The following is a 15,138-nucleotide window of genomic DNA, read 5'->3' on the forward strand; positions in this document are numbered from 1 at the left end:
CATTGTTATCTACACTATTCACCAAAGACACCATTACACTGTGTTATTGTTATTTACACCACTCACCAAAGACATGTGTTATTGTTATTTACACCAGTCACCAAAGACATCATTACGCTGTTATCATTGTTATTTACACCACTCACCAAAGACACCATTACACTGTGCTATCATTGTTATTTACACCACTCACCAAATACACCATTACACTGTGTTATCATTGTTATTTACACCACTCACCAAAGACACCATTACACTGTTATCATTGTTATTTACACCACTCACCAAAGACACCATCACGCTGTGTTATCTTGTTATTTACACCACTCACCAAAGACACCATTACACTGTGTTATCATTGTTATTTACACCACTCACCAAAGACACCATCACGCTGTTATCATTGTTATTTACACCACTCACCAAAGACACCATTACGCTGTGTTATCATTGTTATTTACACCACTCACCAAAGACAACATTACACTGTTATCATTGTTATTTACACCACTCACCAAAGACACCATCACGCTGTTATCATTGTTATTTACACCACTCACCAAAGACATCATTACGCTGTGTTATCATTGTTATTTACACCACTCACAAAAGACACCATTACACTGTGTTATCATTGTTATTTACACCACTCACCAAAGACACCATCACGCTGTTATCATTGTTATTTACACCACTCACCAAAGACATCATTACGCTGTGTTATCATTGTTATTTACACCACTCACCAAAGACACCATTACACTGTTATCATTGTTATTTACACCACTCACCAAAGACACCATTACCCTGTGTTATCATTGTTATTTACACCACTCACCAAAGACACCATTACGCTGTGTTATCATTGTTATTTACACCACTCACAAAAGACACCATTACGCTGTGTTATAATTGTTATTTACACCACTCACCAAAGACACCATTACACTGTTATCATTGTTATTTACACCACTCACCAAAGACACCATTACACTGTGTTATCATTGTTATTTACACCAGTCACCAAAGACACCATTACGCTGTGTTATCATTGTTATTTACACCACTCACCAAAGACACCATTACGCTGTGTTATCATTGTTATTTACACCACTCACCAAAGACACCATTACACTGTGTTATCATTGTTATTTACACCACTCACCAAAGACACCATTACGGTGTGTTATCATTGTTATTTACACCACTCACCAAAGACATCATTACGCTGTGTTATCATTGTTATTTACACCACTCACCAAAGACACCATTACACTGTTATCATTGTTATTTACACCACTCACCAAAGACACCATTACGCTGTGTTATCATTGTTATTTACACCACTCACCAAAGACATTATTACACTGTGTTATCTTGTTATTTACACCACTCACCAAAAACACCATTACGCTGTGTTATCATTGTTATTTACACCACTCACCAAAGACATCATCATGCTGTGTTATCTTGTTATTTACACCACTCACCAAAGACACCATTACGCTGTGTTATTGTTATCATTGTTATTTACACCACTCACCAAAGACAACATTACACTGTTATCATTGTTATTTACACCACTCACAAAAGACACCATTACACTGTGTTATCATTGTTATTTACACCACTCACCAAAGACACCATTACGCTGTGTTATCTTGTTACATGTAGTTACACCACTCACCATAGATATTGTTTCAATGTGTTAAATCTATTCTTCATTGTAAACAAATGATGACTTTGATATTGCGCCCTCATTTAATTTCCTTTCATAGGTACAGGTTTTAGTAGTGTTTCGCCTCTCCTCGTAGTATTTTCTGTATGACATATTTAAGATCATGTTTGTAAAACATTTACGAGTATAACAGAAGACGAGGGGTGTTATGTATTGTGCATTTATTACATATCAGAACATAAAAATTACAATACAGAAAAAACTCCCCTTTTCATCACAACAATAACTACTTCATAATGACTTGTTTTTACAAAACTTGAAATACTGCCGAATGACCCAGAAGATAACTTCGGATCACGTAAAATGTGCAAATTGTCAAGTACACATGGTGAATAGAGATTACTATAGAAGTTCGCATCATCTGAAAAAGTACAATTTTCTTCCTTGCATCACCAAAACTAAGACTTGTCTATCGTGTATTGTAGAGTTAACATAAATTTGTATATTTTATTTCATGCATTCTCACATTGAGAAAATCATGCACACATTGTCACTATGAAGACCAGAAACAGGTATCCCAGAATGGTGACCATCTCACACTCGTTCCCCAGAACGATGACCAACTTTCACGCTTTTCCTCAGAGTGGAGACCATCGCTTGCACACATTCTCACTATGAGATCAAACTGCAAACGTTCCCACATGTTCCCCACAACAGAAACTATCTTGAACCCACTTACACAAATCTGGAACATATCTTATCCAGTAAAACTTCTAGCACACTACTCTGTACACATGTTAACTAACAAAGACAGAACAGACTTGCACATGCTCCCAAAGAGCCTATTTTGCAATCTTGTTTGAACAGTGAAAAAAACAATGTTGCCTTTAGCTTCAATTTCTGTAATACATAACATAATAAGAGATTGTTGGCCTTGTGATTGCGCACAAATAAAATGTTCATGACTGTGTTATTCCAAAGAAATTCAAAACGTATTTGGTGTTATTTGTGAAGTTTGATACAATTTAGTATCGGATGGATTTAAGGGGACATTTAAGATTTTAACGACTCTTGTGTTAGGATGATTAAAATATTCAATTAATCGTTTGCCAAAAGCAGTATGAAACATCACTGTACAATATTAAAAGTCAACGATAAAAAATTACAGGAAGAAATAAGAAAAGATTCAAATTAGAAACATTCTTTTTTTTTTTTAAATTTGAGTAAAAAACAAAACATGATTATTGTTCCTGTTTGTGATTTGATGAAATATAACATTAAAAGAAATAGTGGAACATATGTAAGTGTATAACACAATGATATCTATATATCTCAATAAGGAAAATAGGTATCTAAGCTTATATAAAACATTGTACATTGTACATGCAATAAGCCAAGGTGGTGTAAAGCACATGCTTATAATAAATGTCATTGTTCATTTGTATATGTATATACATATATCACTGAAAGTCGCTTGCGGACAGATGGTGTTTTACATTTTCAAAAGCTTACTACACTCTGTATATTTCCAAATTTTATTTGAATTTGTTCTATTTTATTGTTTTCTTCAGGTGAAAATATAAACCTCAGTGTTGGACTGCTGTCAATTTACAATACCACACAATATGTATACCAACATACTGGAGGACAAACTGAACAGGTGGTGCTAATGCTTACTACACGCAACAAAAAAGTTGGTATTCATAGCAGACAAAATGAAGCAATCAATATTTTAACAAAGATGACTCGATCAAAAATGGTTTTTCTGCAAACTTTAAATCACAAACACATATCTACTGACTATAAAAATAAAGAATACAAATTTTGATTCAATTTGATTAAGTGCATTAGATTCTAATTTACATGATTGTTTAATTTTTTACAAACATGACGAAAATAGTACCACTTCTATCCAATGCATCATATGCATGTATACATAGCATTAAGGTCATTATAACATCTAATTCACTTATGTTGGCTCTACAACAATCTAAGAAAATTCATTTTTTCACAGATTGTAATATTCCAATACATTCATACATGTTGCAAAACATCCTTCAGAAAAATATAGCGACGATATGATTTGCTTGTTCAAGCAGATTAAGTGATACAAATGCAAAGAATGGCTGATGAATTTTATTTAAGAAAGTAAAAATAAAGGTTGTAAAATGATTTCATTTAATCCAATGTTGTAAAACACCTTTCCTAAGTTAGTCCTCTGGACCTTCACAGGATTGTTCATATTAATTACTTCTTGATTTGGTAAAAGATACAGTTCATGATGAATCATGATGGAGAATGTTCAGGAAAAATGTGTAAGAAGTTTTATTTTTTGCCTCCGTCCATTTTCTATATGTAATATTGAGCCTGTATGTTAAAGAATCTTTGAATCCTGCATTAGTTTGCTGTTGAAAAGTATCTTTTACATGTTTGTATGCCAGGTATATTTTAGTATCAAATCAAAGCATCTCGCTAACTTGACAACAACATAAAATGGTTTTATTATGAGTAAGGATTGCCAGTAGAGGAACTCAAGAGAAAATGTGATTCACTTTAAAGTTTATATGAGTCGGATAAGAACACACTCACTATTGCGATATCTTCTTTTTCAGTGATAACAAAAATACTGAATTATGGTACGACACAACAACTTTTATTCAAAATGGATGATTAAGTATGAAATGATCTTTACTCGATGCATTGTTGCAAATGGCAGAAATTCTTTTCCTTATGAATCTGCAACTATTCCTGACAATTCAATGTTTACACTCCACATGATATTCAGTGTCATGAATATTGTTACAGAACGATGTCCTTATATACAAATGTCAAGTTCACCAGCTTGTACAGTCGATGTCTGTATGACCAGTCATCGATCATCAACTGGTTCTGTTTCCTGTCCCATCATGCTTAGTTGTAGATGAAGTTAAATCTGAAAAGACAGCAAAAGAAAAGTGATATCAGTTTGAATTCACAAAACCAACAGCAACTAGGTCAAGAACGTAGTTACATTGGGGAAGTCATAAATGATGTACCTGATATATCGGTGACTGAATGTTTTAGAGATCATCATGCTATCTACTATTATGTAAGGCAGGCATGAAATGTCCCCCATTTACATTCAAAATGGCACAACTGTGTCTTAATTTTGCACAACAATCTACATTTTAATAATCATAACAACAGAAGGATGCCAATGGTGGATTCAGAAATGCTTAGGTATATAGTAACACAAATGGAATGAAAGCCTTATATCAAGTTTAACATATAGTATCTAAGAATACGTTTTGGGTTTTAGTTAGGTTAGAAGATAATCACCAAATCAAAAGAGTAGTATACAGCCTTAAATACCAATTGTACATATATTTCAATCTACATGTCAATTAATTAACTAATGTATTTGCAATAGTTTTTACCTTTGATAAAACTTTTTTTTATATTCATAAATTCTGAAATTTTGATTTTCATCAAAGTAAATTTGATTATTTCTTAAGCAAATTCCAAATAAAAACTTGAGTATGTACATGGCTGAAAACAAGTGATCATTTAAAAGGTTCATTGCGCACTTTTGGTAATAAGAACAGAATTTAAAGACAAGGGGAATGGGAAAGGTAGAATAACTGTTGACAAATTACAGTAATTAGAGGATAATTCCAATCTTTTGACATCATTCAATATCATTTAGGTTGGTAAATGAGGACCCATTGAGCTTTATAACGCTTAACTCTAGCCAAACCAAAGTAGCTATGAAGACTGCATGTATGCCATAGTGAACACCATAGTCTACCAATAGATTCTGGCTGTGGCCAAGGAGGATTAATTGTGGAAGCGATAAAACATGGATAAATATTTCATTGTAGAGTTTTATTGGTGTAAGAATGAAAATAGATTAGCTACAAAACAATTAATGCACAACAAATTCGAAAAAACTGTTGTAAAGTTTATTGTTGAAATGGAGGCAGCCTGAAATGTCCCCACCTGTGCGAGAATCAGAGATACTGACAGTCTCATAAATTTTGTAAAGTCTTTGCTCGTTGCACAATACATTTCCAAGACAATTTCATGAAAACAGTATGAGGAATACAATTACCTCACATCAAAGTCCTGTAAAACTATCGCTGTAATGAGCTCTGATGGGCATAAACATCTTCCTGACAACCCATTACAACGTACTCAACAATTCGGACGACTTTTTTCCAATCTTACTTGGCAAGAGGCTTCATTGAGTTGGCCATTAAAACCAGTCAGCACTGCTGGGAGCGGGGCTGAGAAGGATATATTGAACAGGCTAGGGACCCATGTAAGAAGTGATATGGCCACTTTAACAGCTGCCCGGTCTGATCGGCCATCCTAGTATCATGCGTCTGACCTTAAAACACAACTTTTAATTGGTGTTCAGGGTTTGCAGTTTCAAGTGTTCTTGAATGATTTTACAACATTCCTGTGCTTTCCCAAAAGAATTATATACTGACTACTGCATATACCTTTCCAAATTTTTATGTATGTTCTGGAAACTCCGGAAAGATATATTGTTAAACTTTTTGACTTTCTCTTTATTTCAAAATACTTTGAGTAGGACATTTGCTTAACAGTGACATCTGTTTCCAATTTACTAAATATATGGAGCTTAGCAATTAAGTAAATTACTCAACTTAATTCATAACAATCAAATATAGAGAAAAAAATTCCATATCTTTTTTCCCTTCAGCCAATGTCATTTCTTAAAATTAAGTTCATTTGAAGTCAAGAGGCTCAATAGCTCAGTATTGCTCAAGGTAATAACTCGAGGGACTACCTGTTGTCAATAACTCGAGGGACTACATTGTACCTGTTGTCAAACTGCTCACATATCAATGACCTTTAGAAAATTACATCATGTTTTTGTGTGAAACCTTGGTTAATACTCTCGAGTAGTTCAGCTAGGGTACAGAGAAACAACTGTCAACAAATTATAACAAATTATTTTGTTAATTCAATTTATTTAATCCGAAATAATGTTTTTAAAATGTACATGTTAAGACAGCCATGATGTATGTAAAATGTATTTAAGTTAGGAGAAGGCTAACTAAGTTGAAAGAACTTGTGCCTTATCCTTTTTGTCATTTAAGGCAATATGTTTAAACCAGAAAGGCAAAATGTCGAATTTTATTTAAACATAACAAAAAACAGCCTCACATGTTACAAACTATATGAATACTGTATATAAATGTAGTCAACCATTGCATGAAAAGCTCTATTTGAAAAATATAATTAATTTTTCCTAATGTGACCTTTTTCATGTGCGTGGTCAAAAATATTTACTCAAAATTGAATTATATTGTCAACTGTTTTTATACCCAGCAAGCTTAAATGCTACAGATGCTAGTCGATCTATACTGCTCTATTATCAATATAAAAAGTTGTCTCTGGTTCTACGTATATATGTGGCTAAAAATGGGATAGATGCCAGTTCATCAGGCTACAGACACAAATTTTAAATTTAGGAGTCAGAGTGTATAAATATAAACATAACCAAGGTAGAAATTCGGTTTCTGTTGACAAAAAAAACACCCATGGTGGAGCATATGTCAGAGAAATTTGGTTTTATACATAATGATGTTACAAAAGCCTTTCACATTTCGAAACCACAATTAAACCTAGCATCACTGGAGTATTTAATACCTCTATGATCTAATCTGTTGCCCAAAACATGAGCTGGTTGAGAGTAATTGGTGGTTTATCTGTATACTGGTGAGTTACACTAGCCACTCACATCCCTTAGGGAGTCACAACATGATAGTGTACATGTACTAGCCCTTAAATCAATACAATTATCTCCCCTTGTTTCTGGCCCCTTGTGCACCATTTATCAGACTAACCTCATATCTACAATTACAGGTTGTGGAAGTAAAATCGGGGCACCCTGATCACTCGACCACCTGATACATGCAGGACTTTATAACTTTCAACAGATCATTCGATTTTAATCTTCCTTTAAGAAATTTCAGGAAGAAATTCCAATCGTGTATTTTGACTTTTGTCTGCAAAAAAAAATTCTGGGGGTAATTTTTTTTATTTTACTTCATTTTGAAGTCACTGATGTACCTTGACAAATGATCCACCTGTTTCAATTTCATGTATTCTATTGAAATTGTGACAGTGAGAAATCTACAACCCCTTCAAGTGTTGAGAATTGTCCATCTTACTTCCCATTAATTTTAATCATCAGAGAGCTCTTTGGCACCCTCAATTTTCACCACCACAAAAAAAAGAGCAATCAATTGAAATCAGATCACAATAATCAGGAAAGCATTTCTCAAATTTCAAATACAGGTTCAAATTGTTAATCTGCAAATCTTATATTTTGAATAAATCAAATATTGTAGTCTAGTCTGCATATGAAACTAACTCTTGTCTACATCTATCGATCAATATTATTAATATCTAAAGCGTCCTTTCTACACTTAAATCACCTAACTGGGAAATGGGTGAAACTTGACATACCCCACAGAGAAAATCATGAACCATTCAATTTTATTAGTTTACCCTTTTATAATCACTTGAACGATGCATATGTAAGGCCAATGATGGAATATCATGGTGGTCTTTACAGTATTGGAGGAAGTAGAATACCTAAGAAAACTCTCAATGTCTTGATAAACCTCTGGTCATCAGCTGTACATGTACAATGGTATCATACAGTTCTATCACTCCACTGATATCAATTAGAGACCTTTGATTTGTGCTTTCAACATCTGTTCACTTGATTTATTCTTTGAAGCGCTGTTCACTTTATATGTTCTTTGAACCTCTGTCACTTGATTTGTTCTTTGAATCTGTTCACTAGATTTGTTCTTTGAACCTCTGTTCACTTGATTTGTTCTTTGAACCTCTGTTCACTTGATTTGTCCTTTGAATCTGTTCACTAGATTTGTTCTTTGAACCTCTGTTCACTTGATTTATTCTTTGAACATCAGTTCACCTGATTTGTGCTTTGAACCTCAGTTCACTTGATTTTTCTTTGAACCTCTGTTCGCTTGATTTGTGTTTTGAACCTGTTTTACTGTTTCTTGTTATGAATCAATAATATAGTTGATTTGTAGGTGAACCTCTCATACCTGAGGACAGCCTAGAACTACATTGTGTAAGTCGTTTGATCTATGCTTGGACCACTAATTAAGGTGATATATGCTATGTACTGTAAATGGTTGAGTTAAGCTGGAACCTCTGTTTCTAATGGTATTATATTTGTGAATATATCAAAGTCATTTGATTTGTTGTAGTTAAAATCCTACGTTTGATGTGACATGCTATGTACTTTTATTATAAAGAGATTGATCTATTTTTGAAACAACATCAATTTGGACTTGATTAACTGCTGACAAATGTAGACAAGAATAAATGCAGAGGCGTAGAACAAAGAATCCTGCAGATATCATTTTAAACATCAGTATAGACTTAACCCTATGGTAACACAAAACTTTAATTCATTTTTATCAAATCTATTGATTTATTTTCTTTTATTAACTTATTTTTATCATATTTATTCATTAATTTGCTTTTATTACTTAATTTTTTTAAATTTTATTTTCATTATTTTATCTATTTTCATTTAACTTACTACACTGTATTTATTTTCATTTAGTTCTTCTCCAACTTATATAAAATGTACATTGAAGCATATGACTAAAAGATTTTTTTTATTCAGTTCCTCTTTTGTAGGATCAATTGTAGGAACTGGGCTACTAGTTGCTTGAATATAATCATAATCATAATTAATTCTATATATGCTTATGAATTATTGGGAGAAAAATGCAAAATTCTTATTTTGATTTACCAGAAATAATCAATAAATGTTCAATTCTACAATGGACTCATATATATACCCAGCACTTAATAGGTGTAAAACTGATGTTTATAAGTAGTGAAAGTTTTTTTTTCTCTCCTTGCAAGCATACTTCCTTGAAAGGAAAACAATGAGTGAATGTCCAATACCGATATCATTTATTAATATTTCTGTTTCATTTCTTATTTTTTTTTGTCTCTAGATCTGGTTTAAATTTTCAAGCTTTAAACAACGACATATTACCTGATCTAATCCAGTCCAAATTTTGATTATTTTTAATTGGCACGACTGTGTAACGACACACATTGTTTGCAAAAAGAATCAATTGAAATCACTGAAAGTACATTTCATAAATGAAGAATGACATGTCTACAGGAAGCTAGGACCAGATATTCAATGACTTTGACTTCATAAATCTGTAAAAGAATCCGCTTTATAAGAACATTTTGTGACAAGTACCATCAAACTAGCATGCTGAGTAGTTGTGTAGAGATCAAAGTCCCTAATTACCTCATACAAAAGAGAATAAAATATTTTCTAGTAAATCTTAAAGTACATGGCACCACTTTAATACTGTCACACAGACTGCAGGTGTCCTCCAAAATTTATTTCAAAGTTCCAGAGTTAAAAAATCCATCACTATACACAGAGGATGAAGAACTTCAGAATAAATGATGATTCTAGATTCTTCACAACATAGGTACGTTCAATAATGAAATAAATCTCAGAGTAGTATTACATTATATCATTATCAATATTATATTATATAATTATAGAGATCTGTGATTGGTTAAGTATAATGAAATATGAAGGAACGTGATCCACAGGGCCTAAGACGGATATATGCTGGTACTGTATGCCCTGTTGGCATCGTGCAAAGGTGCGCAATCAACCTGTACACAGTCTCCAAACTCATGAATAATGGCACTGCCAAGAAAAGCGACCAGGTTTATGACCCGCTAAAGTAGTATTAATAATCCTATCACCTCTTTTAGCTTGACACTACAGTAATTCTTCCAATCTGGTTCAATGAAAATATGGCCCGTTCCAGCACATTCATTTTTCACGCTAACATGTACCTATCCATTATTCATTGGCTAAAATTACAAAACTCAACACGAGCGTTGTCGACTGTCATTGGCTCACTGGGGGGCCACATGATTACCAGTATATAAGGCTTCTTGACATTTTACTGTGGTTCTGCTGCAGAATTTAGGCCAATCCTGTAGGTGAATGTTTACTCAATTCAAAATCTAAACATTTCACCAATCCTGAAGTCCAATTTTAGGGCAAATACCAAAGTTACTCTTGATCTATATTATATGATCTTTGAGGACAATCAGGCTAAGATATTTATTCTGTGATTTCAGACACTAGTTTGGAACATCTTGAATCAGAAAGTTTTTTTTATACCTTGAACCCATTTGTGCAAGGTCATGAACATATATATTCTGATGTAAGATCATAAACCTTTAATCACTGAAGACCTTGAACCAGTATTCAATAGATCGTGAATCTATACACAGATCATGAACCTATACATGGAAGACCATGATTGCATGAAACTATCCATAGAAGATCATGAACTTATTCATGGAAAACAGTGAACCTTCATAGAAGATTATGAATCTAAGACGTACCAGGAACCTATTTATGGAAGACCAATTAAACCTATCCATCGAAGACCTAGCTATTCATGACAAAAAGTCCTTGAACTTATTAATGATAGAGTACAACCAAACCATAGCAAAATCTTCCACATAATTATATATATAATGTGACATAACATTATAAGGATCTATCCTAAATTGTGGCTAGAATTACACGACAGGTGTAATAGTTCAAGCAAAATCAGGATAGCTTCTCTAACTTTTTCTAGCTAGCACATATATCATATATTCTCTGTATATATAACTCAGGATAGCTTCTCTAATTTTTTCTAGCTAGCACATATATCATATATTCTCTGTATATATAACTCAGGATAGCTTCTCTAATTTTTTCTAGCTAGCACATATATCATATATTCTTTGTATATATAACTCAGGATAGCTTCTCTAACTTTTTCCAGCTAGCACATATATCATATATTCTTTGTATATATAACTCAGGATAGCTTCTCTAACTTTTTCTAGCTAGCACATATATCATATATTCTCTGTATATATAACTCAGGATAGCTTCTCTAATTTTTTCCAGCTAGCACATATATCATATATTCTCTGTATATATAACTCAGGATAGCTTCTCTAATTTTTTCCAGCTAGCACATATATCATATATTCTCTGTATATATAACTCAGGATAGCTTCTCTAATTTTTTCCAGCTAGCACATATATCATATATTCTTTGTATATATAACTCAGGATAGCTTCTCTAACTTTTTCCAGCTAGCACATATATCATATATTCTCTGTATATATAACTCAGGATAGCTTCTCTAACTTTTTCCAGCTAGCACATATATCATATATTCTCTCTATATAACATATTCTGCCATTGTTTTATCAATTTTGAGTTTGAAGGACTGCTTCATAAAGTTAACTTCATTTAATTTACAGCAATTGGAAAACGAGACATATCAGCTTAGTTTTCACTCTTGTTGCCCGAATAGAAGCATGAAAGGTCTGTTCTGTCGGTCTTGTTGGCCCGATTAGAAGCAGGAAAGGTCTGTTCTGTCGGTCTTGTTGGCCCGATTAGAAGCAGGAAAGGTCTGTTCTGTCGATCTTAACTGTGGTTAGAAACCAGAATACCCGGAGAAAACCCACATGATCAGGCAGAAGACACAATCTTTTTTCACACCTGATTAGGGAATTGAATCCTATAGTTGCCTAGGTGAAAGGCAAGTGTGTAATTTAATTGTAACCACAATGCCATCCAGCCACTTGGATTCCTTTATACATAAGTCATTTTTTCCTATAGCCTCAAAATGGTAATATATGATATTTACTGTAAATGCTTATCAAATTAATTCTTATAACTTCTTGTTGCCATATTTTTAACACCACTCAATATTGTATTAGGGACCATTAACCCCACTCTATCTTAGTTCTGTAAGGGGCAATTAACCCAACTCTATCTTAGTTCTGTAAGGGGCCAGTAACCCCACTCTATCTTAGTTCTGTAAGGGGCCAGTAACCCCACTCTATCTTAGTCCTGTAAGGGGCCAGTAACCCTACTCTATCTTAGTTCTGTAAGGGGCCAGCAATCCCACTCTATCTTAGTCCTGTAAGGGGCCAGTAACCCCACTCTATCTTAGTCCTGTAAGGGGCCAGTAACCCTACTCTATCTTAGTTCTGTAAGGGGCCAGTAACCCCACTCTATCTTAGTCCTGTAAGGGGCCAGTAATTATAACACCACTCTATCTTAGTCCTATAAGGGGCCATTAACCCCACTCTATCTTAGTCCTATAAGGGGCCAGTAACCCCACTCTATCTTAGTTCTGTAAGGGGCCAGTAACCCCACTCTATCTTAGTCCTGTAAGGGGCCAGTAATTATAACACCACTCTATCTTAGTCCTATAAGGGGCCATTAACCCAACTCTATCTTAGTCCTATAAGGGGCCATTAACCCCACTCTATCTTAGTCCTATAAGGGGCCAGTAACCCCACTCTATCTTAGTCCTATAAGGGGCCAGTAACCCCACTCTATCTTAGTCCTGTAAGGGGCCAGTAACACCACTCTATCTTAGTTCTGTAAGGGGCCAGTAACACCACTCGATCCTAGTCCTGTAAGGGGCCAGTAACACCACTCTATCTTAGTCCTGTAAGGGGCCAGTAACCCCACTCGATCCTATAGTCCTGTAATTATATATAAAGGGCCAGTATATAACAACCCCACTCTATCTTAGTTCTATAAGGGGCCAGTAACCCCACTGTCCTATTCCTGTAAAGGGCCAGTAATCCCACTATCCTATTCCTGTAAAGGGCCAGTAACCCCACTATCCTATTCCTGTAATGGGCAGTAATCCCACTCTATCTTAGTCCTGTAATCCCACTATCCTATTCCTGTAAAGGGCCAGTAATCCCACTATCCTATTCCTGTAAAGGGCCAGTAACCCCACTATCCTATTCCTGTAAAGGGCCAGTAACCCCACTCTATCCTATTCCTGTAAAGGGCCAGTAACCCCACTATCCTATTCCTGTAAAGGGCCAGTAACCCCACTCTATCCTATTCCTGTAAAGGGCCAGTAATCCCACTCTATCCTATTCCTGTAAAGGGCTAGTAATCCCACTATATCCTATTCCTGTAAAGGGCCAGTAATCCCACTCTATCCTATTCCTGAAAAGGGCCAGTAATCCCACACTATCCTATTCCTGTAAAGGGCCAGTAATCCCACTCTATCCTATTCCTGTAAAGGGCCAGTAATCCCACTATCCTATTCCTGTAAAGGGCCAGTAATCCCACTCTATCTTAGTCCTGTAAAGGGCCAGTAATTCCACTATCCTATTCCTGTAAAGGGCCAGTAACCCCACTCTATCCTATTCCTGTAAAGGGCCAGTAACCCCACTATCCTATTCCTGTAAAGGGCCAGTAACCCCACTCTATCCTATTCCTGTAAAGGGCCAGTAATCCCACTCTATCCTATTCCTTTAAAGGGCTAGTAATCCCACTATATCCTATTCCTGTAAAGGGCCAGTAATCCCACTCTATCCTATTCCTGAAAAGGGCCAGTAATCCCACACTATCCTATTCCTGTAAAGGGCCAGTAATCCCACTATCCTATTCCTGTAAAGGGCCAGTAATCCCACTCTATCTTAGTCCAGTAATCCCACTCTATCTTAGTCCTGTAAAGGGCCAGTAATTCCACTATCCTATTCCTGTAAAGGGCCAGTAATCCCACTCTATCCTATTCCTGTAAAGGGCCAGTAATCCCACTCTATCTTAGTCCTGTAATCCCACTATCCTATTCCTGTAAAGGGCCAGTAATCCCACTATCCTATTCCTGTAATGGGCCAGTAATCCCACTCTATCTTAGTCCAGTAATCCCACTCTATCCTATTCCTGTAAAGGGCCAGTAATCCCACTTTCCTATTCCTGTAAAGGACCAGTAATCCCACTCTATCCTATTCCTGTAAAGGGCCAGTAATCCCACTCTATCTTAGTCCTGTAATCCCACTATCCTATTCCTGTAAAGGGCCAGTAACCCCACTATCCTATTCCTGTAAAGGGCCAGTAATCCCACTTTCCTATTCCTGTAATGGGCCAGTAATCCCACTCTATCTTAGTCCAGTAATCCCACTCTATCCTATTACTGTAAAGGGCCAGTAATCCCACTCTATCCTATTCCTGTAAAGGGCCAGTAATCCCACTTTCCTATTCCTGTAAAGGACCAGTAATCCCACTCTATCCTATTCCTGTAAAGGGCCAGTAATCCCACTCTATCTTAGTCCTGTAATCCCACTATCCTATTCCTGTAAAGGGCCAGTAACCCCACTATCCTATTCCTGTAAAGGGCCAGTAATCCCACTTTCCTATTCCTGTAATGGGCCAGTAATCCCACTCTATCTTAGTCCAGTAATCCCACTCTATCCTATTACTGTAAAGGGCCAGTATCCACTCTCCTTTCCTGTAAAGGGCCAGTTATCCCTTCTATTCCTGTAAAGGGCCAGTAATCCCACTCTTCCTATCCTG

General features: G+C 35.3%; 1 protein-coding gene across 1 annotated transcript in view; it reads right to left on the minus strand.

Moving 5' to 3' along the window:
• Positions 1–1,882: 1,882 nt before the first annotated feature.
• LOC117337436 (cleavage and polyadenylation specificity factor subunit 5-like) overlaps positions 1,883–15,138 on the minus strand; it is a 60,480-nt gene continuing 47,224 nt past the window's right edge. The window contains exon 7 of the mRNA XM_033898420.1: positions 1,883–4,610. Within this exon, the coding sequence (XP_033754311.1) occupies positions 4,589–4,610 (22 nt within the window). The 3' untranslated portion in view covers positions 1,883–4,588. The remainder of the gene's footprint in view (positions 4,611–15,138) is intronic.

Source organism: Pecten maximus, chromosome 11 (assembly GCF_902652985.1).
Source record: "Pecten maximus chromosome 11, xPecMax1.1, whole genome shotgun sequence".
NCBI lineage: Eukaryota > Metazoa > Mollusca > Bivalvia > Pectinida > Pectinidae > Pecten > Pecten maximus.